Source organism: Crocuta crocuta, unplaced genomic scaffold (assembly GCF_008692635.1).
Source record: "Crocuta crocuta isolate KB4526 unplaced genomic scaffold, BGI_CrCroc_1.0 scaffold340, whole genome shotgun sequence".
Lineage (NCBI taxonomy): Eukaryota > Metazoa > Chordata > Mammalia > Carnivora > Hyaenidae > Crocuta > Crocuta crocuta.
This window is the reverse complement of record NW_027530642.1, coordinates 3,415,413-3,431,506: the sequence shown is the minus strand read 5'-3', so window position 1 is coordinate 3,431,506 and position 16,094 is coordinate 3,415,413. Positions and strand designations below refer to the sequence as shown.

Genomic DNA, 16,094 nt, shown 5'->3' with positions numbered 1-16,094 from the left:
CGGTCCCCCGGCCCGCCCCCCCGCCCCAGGCTCACCTGCTTATACTTGTACAAAAGCCACAGAAGCAGCAGCAGCAGCGAGGCCATGATGGACATGCAGGTGACCAGCACGGGCGTGAAGAGTAGCTCGTTGGGGAGCTGCGTGTGGGCTCCTGCAGGGGTGGGGGAGGGCAAAGGAGTGAGTCGGCAGAGCGGGCCTTCGGGACCTCCTGCCACCACCGAGATCCGGCCACTGTACTGCCTGGAACACAGTAGGTGCTCAGTAAATGTCTGTTGACCGAGCCAAGTGGCTTCTCCCTCAGAAGCCCCAGCACCTCAGAGAGCGTTCCTGAAGACCCTCCCCCAGCCAGGGGCAGGGAGGACCACCCCTCCGGTTCTGCTCAAGCCGGGGCCCCAAGCCCCGCCCGAGGTCACAGCGCCTGTGGCTGGGGAGCCCCTCAAGTCATGCTGTACCCCCTCCTGCTGGTGCAAGGAGGCTGTGCAGCGGGCTGGCCTAGTACCCAGCTGTGGCTTACACGTACATGTGCGCGTGCACGCGCGCGCACACACACACACACACACACACACACACACACACACACACCTACCAGTAGTGGGTGTTCAGCTCCTGCACCTCTAGGCAGCTCAGACAGACCTAGAGGCCAGACCGTAACCCGCCTTCGCAGCATTTCCCTGCTGCTTCCTCCCCTCTGGAACCACACGCCCCTCTAAGGGTCTGAAAGCCTGGCTCAAGGCCACTGGCTCTCTTCTTCCCGGACCCATAACCTCAGTTCTTTCAGTGTGTCTGAAGGGCATCATTCCCATCCTCCAGATCAACAGCAGTGCGGGTCTGAGGCCAAATCTCGCCCCTGCCCCTTCGGAGGTGTGTGACGTGGAGCCTGTGACTTCTCCTTAAGTCTCACGTTCCTCGTCTCCCGAGTGGGAAGGAAAAGGGTGCCAACCTCCCGGGGTCGTGTGAGCTCACCCGGTAATGACTGTATGGTGCTTAGCACAGTGCCTGACATAGGGTAAGCATTCATTGAGACGCTGGTTTAGTATTTTTACTACATGACCACCAGCAGTGACACAGAGCAGCCACACGCAGTTGCACGCAGAATCCTGCCCTGGTGGCGGCTGCCCCCAAGGCACCCGAGGGGCGACCTCTGAGCCTGAGGCCGAAGCCGAGGCTCCCACTCTGTCCGTCTGTCCAGAGAGTCTCGCCAGGGCCTGCCACACAGCGGTGCTGAAACCTGGTTGTTAGGAGTCGAAGGCGCCGTGGGTCCATCTCTAAGGCCCTGGGCCTCTCAGACCCAGACAACTGGAGCCTTTGTGCAACACAGAGAAAGGCACCCCTTCCTCTAAACAGCCTGCATCAGTGCCCAGCGCTGGCCGCCAGCCCCACCCTCCGACCGTGGCCCTGAATGGATAGGGCTGTGTCTTTGGAGGGAAAAGAGTCAGAGGGATGGAGAAGGCGGCCAAGGCTGGCCCCGGGCTGGGGATGGACTGTGATCCCTTGTTGCCTGTCTCTCTCTCATGAGGCTCTGAGCTCCATGGAGGCTTTGCTCCCCTGCCCCCAGTGAGTGCCTGGCACACAGCAGATGCCAAATGCATACTTGTGAATTAACGAATGAGTTAAAGGGCAGGAATATAAGCAGAGGGGCCAAATGAGGCCACGCTTCAGGCTGCTTTGTCTCTGGGCCTCATGGCTTCCCGGCCTTTGCTCTTCTCTTCCCGCTTCTAGTCCTAAGGGTCTAGACTTCTCTACCTGGCCTTTGGACAGGAGGTGCCTGGAAATGGACCCTGAGAAGTGGCACTGGCTATGGCTGGGATCTGCTCCGCTCTGGCACTCTGACCCTGGCTTCCTGGGGCCTGGGGCAGTTTCCTGAGCCCCCCTCCCAACATGGGCTGGGCGGGGCGAAGGCTCACCGACAGAGATGGGCCAGAAGGTCTGGGAGCTGTTCCCCACGCTGTTGATGGCTCTGCACTCATATGTCCTGTTGTGTTCCAAGGTCCCGGTGGCCAGCAGGCTATGGACGATCACCTTGTGGAAGGGCTCTTGGCTCAGGACCTCAGAGTGCGAGTCCTCTAGGACCAGGCTTTCTGACTCATCACATCTGGGGAGAGCAGAGCGTGGCTTAGAGTTTCAGGTGCCGGCCCCTCGGCCCCTCCTCCCGGGTGAAGAAGGCGAGCAGAGCCACTCACCTATCCGCGTGGCTCTGACACTGCAGCCATGTGACATTGGGCTGGGGGTACCCGGAGGCTTCACAGAGCAGTGTGTCAGAGCCATTGATGAGGGTCCTCATGACCCTTACCTCCGGGGGGTCTGAGGAGAAAAAGAGGAGCGGTAGAGGTGGGGGTCAGCTCCAGAAGCCCCAACGCCCCTGTCTGACCAGCCTGCACTGGGCTGCCGCCCCTCCCTTACCCCCACCTGCAAACCCCAGGGGCCTTAGCGCCCAGCCCCCGCTCCATCACTCACATCGCAGGGTGAGCTCAAAGGTCAGGGTCTTCTCACCACCAGCGTTTCTGGCCAGGAAGGCATAGTGACCGGCCTCCGAGCGCTTCAGGCGAGGCAGAGAGAGGGTCGAGATGGACCTACACAAGAGGGGCAGGCCGTCTGGCATGAACCCCCGTCCTGGTATGGCCCCTGCAGGACAGCAGGCTCAGACAACCTTTCTAAAGGGCTTTGTTCTATTTTTGCTAAAGCATCCGGGGCACAAAGGCCTTGGCTGAACCAGGTCCCCAGGCTGAGTGCCATCGAGACATGGAAAAACCAACCCAATGCCCTTAATATCTTCTCTCATTTGTGAAGTGGTTTGGTTCTGAGGTTTAGTAGAAATGGTGTCGGTGAGGTGCCGACCCTGGAAGGCACATTAGCTGCCGTCCCTAAAGCACCAGCCCTGCCAGGAGGGACCGTGAGAGAGATGAGAGGCAGGATGTAGCTATGGGGTGACAGAAACCAGGGTTCAAGTTCTGGTGCTGTCATTCCTTAGCTGTGTGATCTTAGACAAGTGCTCGCCCTCTCTGATCCTCTGTTTCCTTTTCTGTGAGGACAACACTGATGGTAATTAATACACAGACTGAGTCTGAGGATTAAAGGGGCCTATAGGCAGGGTGCTTGACATAGAGCCTGACTCATTGTAGGTACATTTAATGGTGCCCTTTGCTGCAGGGAAAGACCTAGAAGCAAAAGAGAGCAATGTAAGTTATCCTCAACTGATTCCAAGTAATCTTTGTTTTATTCTTTCCGTAAGCCCTATTTTGGCATTTGTCCCTAAGGGACATGCATTGTTTAGGTAATAAATAGGTTGTTTAAAAATAAATTATAGCATATAATTATAAATTATACTAGACTAAAACCCAGGGTATGCAAAGGGCAATCTCATTCAGCCAGACCTTTGGCGTCCATAACCCTGTACACATCTACTTGTTAAGCGGAAAGAATTCAACTTCTTTGCATGGGTCAAAGTTGCCATGACGAATGCATCCATCACATGAGCTAAGTCTGGTGGCTGTTTGGTGCCCCGGCTTATCTGCCCTGTGCCAGATGGCCCCACACTACTGCGTTTTGGGACATCTCCAAACCACATCTCCATTGTGGTTTCTTTCCACAATGTCCCTGTTGCTTAGGGACCCCTGACTCTTATCCATGGGCTGTCCCCCTCCCAGGGGTCTATGGACTCCAGACTCAGAGCTTCTGTGTTAGACAAGGGGAGGCTCGAAATCCTGACCAGAATGGATGAGAGGGAAACTCAGAAGAGGAAAAGAAGGACAAGAAAACATTTTTTGTTCGGTTGAACATTTTGTTCTGTTTTGATTCTGACAATTGGCAAGCGGGAGTCCAGGATTTAATGAGGTCTGGGCTTCAGCAGCTAGCAAGAGAACCCCAGAGAGTTCTGGAGTTGGAAGATGGTGGAAGAATTATCTTCCCCGGGGGCTGGCAAACACAGCTCCCTGCCTGAGTCACTTATAAGGAAAGTACTGTCTGGGACTGTGTCAAGGAGGACTCCGAGGCTGCATTTGGACCCTGAGGGAAAGAGTTCAAAACTGGATTAGAGAGATCTGTCAAGAGTGTGGCAGGGGAAGCCGTTTCACGCACAGCACACCCCTGCTGTCCTTGAGCTCTGGACTCTCGTTCAAATAGCAGTGGGTAAAGCAACTATTGTTTTAACATGTTCCGTTGGTGTTCTTCCCGTGGAGAAGACTCTCTTGTATAGAAGTCTACACTGCTGAGGCCACTTTGGATGGGGAAGTAACACCCTGAGGACGTAAGGAGACAGGATAAGAGATTTCTAACATGCTGTGTTTGCAAGAGAAGCAAGAGTCTGCAAGTGGAGAGACGGGAGAAAAGAGGAGATAGAGTGAGATGACGCTTTATGAGAAGAGATTAGAGCCTGTGGAGAAGAAAAGCTAGTGAGACATTCTCAGAAGTGGGCAACCTCAGGCCTTTAAAGAACTTTTGATGTAGATGTGAGCATGTGATGTTAATCCACTCTAGCGCCCCCACCCCCACTCCTGCCAAACCCATCTACGTGGCAGCATCTCTGTGCGGTCCTTATTACGAGTGTGTCTAGGAGTAGAAATCACGGAGCAGTGTCTTCTATATTTGGATCGGCCATCAAAGAGAGAGAGTGAGGTTAAGAGTTCTTGAGTCAGCAGGACAGTGTACACCCCAAGAAATAGTAGAGCTCTTGCGGAGGCCACTGGATCTCCCAAGGATGTGGGACACAGAGGGGCAAGCCAACTTTATTTCAATCTCAAACACAGATGATTGATATTGAGGTTCTAAAGTAGGGAAAGTGAGACAGAGAAAGGGGAAGGGATTTACTGAAGGTCACCAGCAAGGTTGAGCCATGACCCAGTGTCCTGCCTCCTGCCTGAAGCATTCCCCTTCTGGCTGTGGGGATATCCAGATGGAAGCCGATAGGTAGTACCTGTATGTGTCCTTGCTGGTGACAAAATTGAGCTTGTCCTGGTGGTCAGAGAAGGGTCCCAGATAGGTCCAGTTAAAACCTTCCAGGCCTGGGTAGGCCTCCACCTTGACTTGGAGATCAACCTTCTCACCCACGGTCACCTCCTGGAGGAGACTCTGCTCAGTGGTCAAGTTCAGGTAGGCACTCTCTGGAAAGCAGAACACATAAAGTTCTGGCATTAGTGGGAAGATGTCTCAGTTTGTTTGTTCATTTGGTGATCTACCCATTCATTCAGCCATTGGGGCTGGACCCTTCCTGAGGGCCTACTATGTGCCAGGCACCCAGCCCCCACCTCTAACCAAGACTTGCCCTCTGATATCTTCCTTCTTACCGCTGCCCCGTAGAAGCCCAATCTCTCCTCTTCACTGAGTCCTGGGAGAACCTGGACAAATTGCTATCCTCCTTGCTACCTCTGCCTCCTTATTTATAGAACGAAGAGATTGAATATATTTGTGTTGTTGTAACTTTTTGGAACTTTTCCGGTGGCAAAAGAATAAAAAGCTGCTGTTTTTGTCAGATGCCCTCACCCAGTTTCTCTTCTCCTGGGAGCAAGGCTCCTACATCCAGCTCTAACGGTGCATGTGACTCAGGCCAGCCGGCACCGGTAATGCCCCCTTTGCACCAATGAGTGGTTTGGGGTGGGTACTTGCACCCATGGGTCCATGACACTTATTTCCATGATTTTTGTTGGAGCTCCAAGAAAGGAGGAGCCCTAATTCCACTGCGGTGGTCAAGCCTGATGCTGCTAGGGGTCCCACAAGAAAAATGTACAGCTGAGAGTTGAGAAGCAACGGACTCTCCTCCACATCATTTGAACACTTAGATCCAGTTTAGCCAAAGTTCATACCCACGGGCTAGACGGCTGCTGAAACTCCTCTTGCAATTAGGCCAGCTCAAGTTGGTTGCTGTTACCTATGCCCAAAAGAGTCCTGACTAGTTTCTTCTAGTTAAATCTTGCATGAATTAAAATCCAGTTGCTCTGGTTGAATCTCAGAGAGAGGAATTTTGGCAAGAGTCCCCGTGTGCGCAGCCTCCCCGTGCCTCCACTGGAAGCCCCTGAAGTTCTTCCCTAAATCCCCGCAGACTTTGCAAAAAGCTCTGGACTAGATGATCTCCAAGGGCTCCTCTCCTTACTCAGCTCTATGAAATCTGATACTCACTCTTGTACCTTGTGACGGACCTGCTCCAAAGCCCTTACGGTTCCTCGTCGCCTCCACTATACAGATTGGCGTTCAAGACCCCCCCTCAACCTTGCCCTTCTCTTGCCCATCTAGCTGTCTCCCCTCTTCCTACACACACACACACACACACACACACACACACACACACACACACACTGCTCCACCCCACCCATCTTGGTCTCCTAACATCCCATGAACACAGTCATTCCAACCAAGCTTGAAAGTTTTGTTCAAGCCACTTTCTCCACCAGGAACCTGTCCTCTTCCTTTTTTCCATTTAGATCCTTCTCACCCTTCAAGGCTCAGCCCCATCAGGGAGTCTCCACCCACTACTCCAGGCCCCAGGGAGCTGTCCCTCCGCTGGACTCCTGCTGCCCTTCTAGAGAGCACATTTCTAAAGCACCACAGCTACACAACTTCGTGCATCTGCTTCTCCCTTCGGCTGGTCATCTTCACTATCCAACTAATGTGTGAGCTTCTGGGGTGAGGCTTCCATCTTCTCTCTCCTCCCCTAGCATCTATCCACCCATCCGGCATCCATCCCCTCATCTCCTTCACCACCACCCTTATTAAGCCACCGTAACCCCTAGCTTGGATGGCCGCAGGGGCCCCGTAACTCCTCCCCACTCTTTCCACCCTCAACAAGGTGGGTGAGAGCGTCACATTCCTTTACTCAAACACTCCAATGGACACCCATCTCTCTCAAAGGGAAAAGCCCAAGTCCTTATGTTGGCTTCCCCAGCCAAGCCCTGTGGAATCTGCCACCTTGCCCCCTCCCCTCTGTGACATCACCTCGTGTCAATCTTCCTCCCGAATCCACCCCAGCCACACTGGCTGACTTGTTCCTTGCATGTGGTGAGCACAGTCCTGCCTTAAGGACATTGCTTGCCCTCCGCCTGGAGCTCCGGTCTGCAGTGTATCCACACGGCTTACCCCCTCCCCAGCTTCAAGTCATCGCTCAAATGTCAGCTTCCCAGGGAGACCTTCCTTGATGCCCACCCGATTTAAAAAAAAAATTTTTAACGTTTATTCATTTTTGAGAGACAGGCACATCTCATGCAGGCATGAAGGAAGGAATGAGGGAGTGAGTAGCAGTGTACGGTAGGGGCCTACTGGGCACCGATCACAAAACAAAATGCAGTCATGCACTGCAGGGGCTCCAGGAAGGGAACGAGGGGTTCTGGGGGAGGATCTGGGAAGGAGCCCAGAGGTGCGGCTCCCTAGCCAGGCCCAGGATAAGGGAAGGCTAGCGCAGGTGTTCTTAACAGCGTCTCCTCCCTCTCCACCCTCAGCCCCCTCCTTCCCAATCCCCTGATAAGCTCCCTCACCTCCGGGTCCCCGTCAGCCCGCCCCCATCACCCTGATGCTCACCTACCACCCTGAAGACCATGGAGGCGGAGTGGTTGCCCCAGGCATTGGTGGCCATGCAGGAGTACTTGCCAGCGTCGTGGAAGCTTACGTGGTTGAGGTGGAGGGTCAGGACTTTCTGGTAACGGTTATCATGGAAGTCAGATTGCTGAGAGACTGTGAGCTGTAGCCAGAAGGAATAGAAATGCTATACCTGGGCTGTTTAGGGATTAGAAAACTCTAGGTTCAAATCCTCAGCCTTTCGAGATGACTATCTGCCTTTTCTTGGGCAAGGGACTGACCTCTGAGCCTCAGTTTCTTCATCTGTAAAATGGGACTAATGCTGGCCCATGCTCCTTGGGTTGTAGTAAAGAGCAGTGAACAATTAGATGTAAATGGGGGCAGGATTATGCTTGGCACACAATAGGCACAGCAGGACAGGAGGGGGCTCTTCGATGCAGCCCCAAACCATTCCCTTTTACTCCCTCTGCTTCCCTCTCACCTTTATATTCCTGGGCTTCAAGGTGGCCTAGGAACCCCTTGCTAAGTTAGAAACGAACTGACCTCTGACTCTTGTCAACAGGCTGGGGCAAAGGTCATGGGTCAAAGGGGTAGAGTACCACCTCCCTCCCCCTACAAGATTCAATGACATGAGCCTGGGTCCCGGTGCTGAATCAGCTATTGACAAGCAATGGGTGGGTGCGCTCCCCTCTCTGGGCCTGGGCCATGCCCTCAGTCCAGAGAGCCAGTTCCTCTCGGGGCGGGGGCTCTGTCCTGCAGGTCCCGGTGTGTTGGGAGGGTGGGCACACTTCACCCTGCTGTTCCCCCGGGGGCTGACCTTGGTGTCTCCATGATATAGGAAGACGTCAAAGTTAACATCAATGTTGCTGGCTGAGCACACGATCCGGGCAGCCTCTCCTTGAATCCGCACCAGCTCTGCAGGCTCCAGCTTCAAGGTCGCGGGCCCTGTGATGACTGAGGCCAAGGGAAGTGACCCATGAGCACCCAGGCCTGAGCTGTCGCTCTGCTCAGGGCCAGGCTACTGGCTGGGGCACCCCCAAAGCTCCTATCCCAAATCCTGGGGGGCAGCCTTGAGGCCCCAGACAGCAAATCCTGTCTTTTACACAGACTTTAAGAAGTCTACTTCCCTTCATCACCTCGTCTCTCCCCAGGGTCACCTGTTCTCTGCTCTGGACACCTGGAAGGTTCCCACTCCCCTTTTGAGCCCTGCACAACCCAGGTGCCTCACAGCAGCCGAAGTGAGCTCTTAAGAATGTAGACTGGATCGCGTCTGTCTCCTGGGCCAGTATCGGGCGATTGCCATTACTCCGGGGACACAAGCCGGGGCTCGGTGCCTGACTGCGCTTCCCGCCCCAGGCGCTCTGCTCTGCGGTTGTGCTGACCCTCCCAGCCAGTGCAGAGACTGCACGCTTGCCCACCCCCTCAAAGCTGTCCCTCCACGCTGTGAGCGGGTGGCCACCCTCTCCCTTCGGATCTTTCGCTCAGAGAAGCCTTCTGTGCCCAGTCAGCTGGGTTCGCCTCTCCCACCCCACGTGCATCCAGCTTTCTCTGGCCTGGCTTCGTGTTCATCCCAGTTGGAACGTTACTTGCTCTCTCTGGTCTGTTTCTCCGGGAAAGATGGCAAATCCCCAAAGGTGATGTTCCCAGCAGCCAAGACAGTGCCTGACATAGAGCAGGCATTGAATTACAGTTCATGGCTATTGCTGTAAATTGGGAGAAGATCTAATCCAGTTTCTCAAGGTCCAGAGACACTAAGGGGCTCATCCAAGGTCACCAAGGGGCCACCAGGGCTCCAGGGCCCTGCCAGATGGAGAGACTCGCGGGCCTCCTCCGTCCACATAGTGGACTCCTGTGACTGCCCGTGCAGGCTTCATGGCCTCAGAGCCCAGGCCTTGGGCCAGCCATAGCCACTCTTACACTGGCCCTCATTGCAGGGACCTGATTCCTGTCTCAGGCCCAGGTGTCCAGCCCGCTACTCACACCAGTCCTTCCGGAAACCAGAATCCGGTCCATCAGCCTAGCCAGGGCCAGGGGGAATGGAGTGAGACTTCACTGCACCAGTGTCACCCCCACAGTGAGAGCTTTCCTCTGCGCCCACGCCCACGTCCCCAGCCCTTGGCTCCCCACCCTGCCTGCGTGTGCCCAGCACCTGGCACCGGGCCGGCACTGAGTGGGATACCCATGTCTGAGGCTGTGGAGCAGCTCTGGGCCCTCCTTCTGTTCCCGGAACATTCAGAGCCTGTTCCTGCTTCATGACTGTGCACCTGCTGTTTCCTCTGCTGAGGCAGAGCTTTGCACAGCCACGTGCTGGCCAGCATTCCCAGTTCAGCTCCGATAAAATGTCACTCTCTCAGAGAGCCTCCCCTCCCACACGCACTCTCTCTTCCATCACCTTGTGAGACGATCTGCAGAGCAATCTGAAGAATGACATCGCTTACTTGTCCTGCCCCAGCAGGTGCCCCCTAGGTGACCGTGGTACAATTGGAAGGAAGAAGCAAAGGAAGGGGGGCCCCTGTCACTCGCCATCAGGCCCGGACCCTGCACAGCTCACGTGTCTGTGGGCTCTCTGTCCCTCCCGGCAACCACGCACCTTTCTGCACTTTAAGCCAGATGACCATCGATGTTACCGTCCTGCCGTCTACTTGCACGCCGCATTGGTAGGACTGACTCTCAATGAACTTGGCCTTGTGGATGGTGAAGCCACGCCAGGGTGAGAAGGAGTAGTTGGTTTGGCGCAAGACGGGTCGGCCACGCAGCCGCCTCAGTGAGACGCCTGCCTCCAGCGCCGGGTCAGTGAGCAGGCAGGGCAGCAATGCGTCCTGACCTTCCAACACCGTCACTTCCTGGGCCAGCACCCTCCAGGGCCGAGCCAGGTCTGCGGTGGAGGGGAGACAGGGTTACAACTGTCTCCCTCCACCAGGCCAAGCGGTCCCTGAACACAGGCTCAGAGAAGTTGATCCCGTGCCTGAGGTCACACAGTGAGAGAAGCTCAGCCAACCTTCGGGTGAGGACCCTGGGCCAGGCTCAGTCCTGTTATTACTTGGTGCTGTGCCACTGTGGGCAAATGGCACAGCCCCTACCAGCCTCTGGGAAATGTCCATGACCGTGAACCTACTTCCCAGCATTATTATGAGGACTCCATTAAATTGGAAGGACCGCACACGTCTTTGTTAGTGACAGGCACTCAGTAAACGTGGAGCTGGCTTATTATGGTTGTTAATATTAGGACCCGGCCCTCCTGCCCATTCCCAGTGGGGTCTGTAGGGCCAGACCTCTTGGGAGTGGTTCCAGAGACCTCACCTTTGACATAGAGGTGGATGGTGGCATTGCCCCCCAGGGGGTTTCCAGGCTCAGTGCAGCGATAGGTCCCCGTGTTTTGGAAGGTGGCATTATTCGTCATCAGGATGCTGCTGGGGGGGTTGAAGTCAAGGTTCCAGTCGGGGGAGATTGGGCCGCTCCATTCCACGCTGCCATTGCCCACACATCGCAGGGTCACTGTTGTGCCTGGCTCCACCACCAGCTCGGGGCCACTGGGCTGTATCACTGGGACCCCTTGAGCTGGGGGAGGGGGTGGCAAATAGACAGAAGTGAGGCCCGAGGAGGCGCTTCCCGGCCTCTGAGACGGGCCTTGCCCTGGCGGGGGTGGTGCTGGCACTGGTGTTCAGCTGTGATTTAGAATCACCGTGAGCAAGTCCTGCCCCCTGTGTCATGGGCTCAGTCCCCCACCCCCCACCTGCGTGGGGATGGCCCGAGGTCCGGCAACCCCCTCCTCTGAGAAACAGGGACTGGGAGCTTTCTCGGCTTCTGGGTGGGGGCTGTCTCGTGGGGTCAGCCCCAGCCTCCTGCCTCAGTCTTCCCAGCGGTGACTGCAACATGCTCCCCAGGGGGTTGACCCCTTCAGCCCCAAGGACAAGGTGGGCTGTACCCCTAGTGCCAAGCCCAGAACCTGGCTCAAAGCAGGGGACTCAAACGAGCAAGGGAAAAGACAAATGAATGGAATGTTCACAGCGAAGTCCTCTGACTTAATCCATATGGGAAAGAAGAAAAGGGGTGTAGGCTCTCAGCCCAGCAGTGTTAGAAGGGTTCCTAGAGTCTTATGTCACGCCCGCTCCCATCACTGGACATCTGGTCTGCAGCACAGCAGGAGGGTTCAGAGGCTCTGCGCCTCAGTTGCCCCACCTATAAAATGGAGGCAATGATTTGTACCCGTTTATTGGGATGCCAGGAGGCTTCAGTGCATGGAAAGCCCTCGGAACCACATCTGTCACCAAATAAATACTCAGGAAGGATTGCTCAGCAGTCCAGCCCAGCACCCCAGCACTGCTGTGTTGACTAGGAGGCCAATCTCTTTTAAGGAAAATTTGCTTGAAGGAGAAAAGAGAACTTGCAGCCCATATCAGGCCGTCCGGGAAGAAGGCCGGCTGCCTCTGCAGTGTCAGCATTCTTCCAGGGCTGAAAATAGGGGCAAAGGAGGGAAGTGAGAGCTGATTCAAGGCCTTGGAGGGGCTGCCAGGCGCCCCCGAGCCTGTATGGGCGGAAGCACATTGCTGGCGTCCAGCCCAGCCCCGGTTTCCGCTCAGCCTGCAGCCCTTCCCCCAGAGACGCTCTCACTTCTGTTTCCTGGCTCTCCTGACAACTATACCCTGTCCAGAGGCGAGACCCCCAGGAGGGGGAATGCTGCCTGCCGCCCCTTGGAACATTCTGGGCCACAGGGCCTGGCTCTCCCACTGACCAACCGGGTGCTCCCGATGAATCTGACCCCTCTACTTTGTTGACAGGGACAGGGACACTCCTGCCCCTAGGACACTGGATGAATTCAGGGTGCCCCCCTCTCTTGCACAAAGGCCTCTCAGATGCGTATTTCCACTCCATCCCCACCACAAACTTCAGAATGGGAAAGACCTTCTCCGTCAAATTATTTCAGGACAACTTAAGCTCTGTTTCGATTTTGTACCCATCAGAGAGAGGGGTGCCTCTCTGCCTGAGCTTTGGAGCAGCACAAAGCATTGAGTGAACTGGTGAACTCTGCCAAGGCCGACACCCAGAGGGTCTTATCCTTCCTGGGCCATGTGACCATGAGGGAGAGGGGTGGGCGTCGTTTCTGGCAGCCTGTCCGCAAATCCCAGCAGGCGCTGTCACGTTACAGCCGCAGCAGCTCAGTGCCCGCGCTGGGGTTTCATTGCAGGGGAAAGCTTGGACTGTGGGGTCACAGCCCCTTGGCCTGAAACTTGGTTCTCCCTGATGCCAGGTAGGTCACTTAGCCTCTCTGACCCCTCAGTCTACTCTTCCATCCGATGGGATTAGTCCGTTTCCACCCCCAAGGTCTTGGGAGGGTTCAATGAGGTAATACACAGCCCTTGTCTCAGCCAGTTGCTCATGGCCTGGGCCACTGCTTCATTGGGGACGCTTCTAACCCCCACTTCTGGTCCTGACACTCTAATATCTAATGTTCTCAACCTTTTTTTTTAATTTAATTTTTTTAATGTTTTATTTATTTCTGAGAGAGAGAGAGAGAGAGAGAGAGACAGCGTGAGCAGGGGAGGGTCAGAGAGAGGGAGATACAGAATCTGAAACAGGCTCCAGGCTCTGAGCTGGCTGTCAGCACAGAGCCCCACATGGGGCTTGAACCCACGAACTACGAGATCGTGACCTGAGCCGAAGTCGGAGGCTTAACCGACCAAGCCACCCAGGCGCCCCATAATGTTAACCTTTAAAGGTCACAGTCTGTGACTGCCCCATCCGCGATCTCGGATTCTATGATTCTCGCGGTGTTTCCCTTCTGCACCCGCCCAGTCTCACAGGCGCCTTCTCCCTTCCCCTCCCCTGCCCTGCCTCTCTGGCTGGTGTCTCGGCCCCCTAGAAATGTGGTCAGAGAAATGTGTCCTGTTCTGTCCTGTCCTGTTCTCCCGGATATTCATGCAGAGCGAGGCTGACACCCTCAACTTCTGCCCCTAACTTCCCCCTGCTGGCGTGGCTGGTGGGAAGGGATAGCCTGCTCAGGCCCATCCTCCTTGGGGTGGGGGCTGCCGCTCGGCAGACACTGACCAAGGTCCCCTTCTGTGCCTATCTCTCATCTCAGCTCCCAGGATACCCCCCAACCTCAACTCCCCTCCCTCAACCCACACACACACCGCACACCAACGCATGGGGCATAGCCCCCTCGTCAGACCAGGATCTTAAGCCTCTCCCCATCTCTAGAGTGTTTGAAGCCTGGCTTTTGACTCCCTCACAGCATCCCCCACCCCCCACTCACTCATGACTGGACTGTTGGGCGAAAGGCTGAAGCTTCCACTTGCTGCCTCCCATCTTTTCTTTCTTCTGGGTCTAGAGGCTAGACACCCTCCCCCTCCCACAACAATGTCCCACAGGCAAATTCTGGACTTGAAGACCGGACAAGGCAGTTAAATAAAACTCATGGAACTTTCTGGAGAAAGGGGAATAGTTTTCTCTTAATTGGGATGGCGGGTACACAAGCATACATGTTTGTCAAACCTCATCAGACTGTATATTTAAGAACCTGTACGTTCTACTGTATGTAAATTACATCTCAATTTAAACAAAAACAAAAACAAAAACAAAAACAACCAGATACGCTCAAGCCCAGAGACATTGGACCAGAAAACAACCTTCAGTGGGGTGGGCCATCTCCTCGTCGGGGACAGCAGCTGCACAGCTGTGAGGAGGCCAGCACTGAGGCTGCCTTCCACCCTACCCCATCCCTATCCTGGCCCAAGATACCTCCAAATAAGCACATAACAAAATATAACTGTAGCTACAAGCCAAGTAGCCAGCCCCTCACCTCCCGTTAGACACCCTCCTGGGATGGAGACTCCTACCTGTGCCGCTGCTACCAGCGAGTTGGAGGTAGGGTGGCAGCCTGTGTCGGGGAGGGTTCTGGCCAGGGAGACCCTCACTGCCCTCCCTCCCCAGGCTCTCCTCTCATCTCCTCTCAAATTTGCCTTACCTGAGCTCTGGGCCAGAGAGGCTAGCCTCTTATCTCTCCTGCCAGCCCCTTCCCCAGGCCTCCGGAGGAATGACCCTGCCCCCTCTGGCCTTTCCAAGTCGGGTCCTGCCTGCTCTCCACAGCTCACGGGCTGGCAGAACCGGCAGGGCCGTCAGGAGCTCTCTGGGGCCCCCTGCTAGGCATAGGTCTGCACCAGCAGCGGTGGCCTCTCCTAAGAGCTTGTTAGAAGTGCAGAATCTCACGCTGTACCTGAGACCTACTGAGTCAGGATGTGCATTGTGACAAGATCCCCCGGGCGATCAGTATGCGTTGCAAAATTTGAAAAGCATCGTTTCAGTCTAGTTCACCACAGCCCCCAATACCTGCCATTGAGTAGATGAGGACACTGCAGCCCTGAGGGTATCAGGGGGCTTGTTCAGGAAACATGGTGAGTCAATATCTGAGCTGGACGGCTCTGCTGGGCTGGTTCTACCCCACCCACACGGTCTCTTCCCTCCACTGCCTCACCAAAGCAGATACCCGCAAACCTGCAGTCCAGGCTGGGGAGATGGAGGCACGGAGTGGGGACACCCAGTGAGGGGCAGGGGTTCACAGATTCCTTGCACAGCGGTCGTCTCTGTCACTCACCCCCCCACCCCACCCCCACAGTCCCCGGTCTTACCATGCCAAGTTGTGGCCACCAGCAGGACCAGCAGAGCCCTTGGGCCCATGGCCTCAGTGGGGAGGCGGCAGGATGATGCAGGGTGGAGGGGTGGACAAGGTCTCGGGGCCTCAGCGCTAGCTCCGCAGTGACCGAGACCGCTGGGCACACGTTCCTCTCGGCTGTACTGACTGTTTCTCTTGTTTTCCTCTTCCTCCTCCTGCTCCTTGGGCTGATCCCCTTCTTCCCCTTTTAGCTAGGCAAGGCAACCACAGAGTTTGGAAATCTTGGGTCTTTAGAAGAAAACAAAGCCATGACCCCCAGGGGGAGGGGTTGGAGTCTAGGACAGAGCCCGCCTGAGCTTGGGGGAGCTCTCTAAGTTTAGAGCCCTTCTAAAACCACCTCCAAGGGATCCTGGCAGAAGAGATATGCTCAAGGTCAAGGAGTCAGTCAGTCGCACAAACGGAGGATCTCCAGAGTGGCCGAGAAGCTCTGGCTTAGCCAAAAGGAAAGTTAGGATGATTGGGAGAGCTTGATGATAGAAGCAAGAAACTTCTATTTACAGGATGCTCCCCAGCTGAGCCCTTTACATTCACTGTTTCCTCTGGTTCCTGTAGAACCTTTATGTGGTGGGTACTATTGCCATTCCCGTTTTGCAAATGGAAAAACTGAGGCTCAGAGAGATCAAACCCCTTAAACTTGTCCATAGTTACATGCTACCAAATGGCGGAGGTGAGATTTTGATCTAGGCAGCCTGGTTGTAGAACTCTCTTTACATTGATTCACTAAGTTATTTGTTTGTTTATTTGTTTATTTTTACAAAGAGTCTAATTATGTTGCTATATTTCTTTGGAAAAATAATATTGTTCTGCCTCTTTCTTTCTTGGAGTCAATTGCTTTTACTTCTTTTAAATGATTCTCTTAGTATTTTCCTTCTTATTTGTAAATAACATGGTTGTAGAGTTACTTCTCGAAACTAAAAAAATTCCAACA

The 16,094-nt window shown here is 54.9% G+C and overlaps 1 protein-coding gene across 1 annotated transcript in view; it reads right to left on the bottom strand.

Moving 5' to 3' along the window:
- CSF1R (colony stimulating factor 1 receptor) overlaps positions 1-15,331 on the bottom strand; it is a 28,799-nt gene extending 13,468 nt beyond the window's left edge. The window contains exons 1-10 of the mRNA XM_077769019.1: positions 15,123-15,331; positions 10,798-11,055; positions 10,088-10,372; positions 8,315-8,451; positions 7,501-7,660; positions 4,910-5,096; positions 2,455-2,570; positions 2,181-2,301; positions 1,905-2,092; positions 36-151 (exon numbers count right to left, since the gene is read on the bottom strand). Coding sequence (XP_077625145.1) covers positions 36-151; positions 1,905-2,092; positions 2,181-2,301; positions 2,455-2,570; positions 4,910-5,096; positions 7,501-7,660; positions 8,315-8,451; positions 10,088-10,372; positions 10,798-11,055; positions 15,123-15,171 — 1,617 coding nt within the window. The 5' untranslated portion in view covers positions 15,172-15,331. The remainder of the gene's footprint in view (positions 1-35; positions 152-1,904; positions 2,093-2,180; positions 2,302-2,454; positions 2,571-4,909; positions 5,097-7,500; positions 7,661-8,314; positions 8,452-10,087; positions 10,373-10,797; positions 11,056-15,122) is intronic.
- Positions 15,332-16,094: the final 763 nt, after the last annotated feature.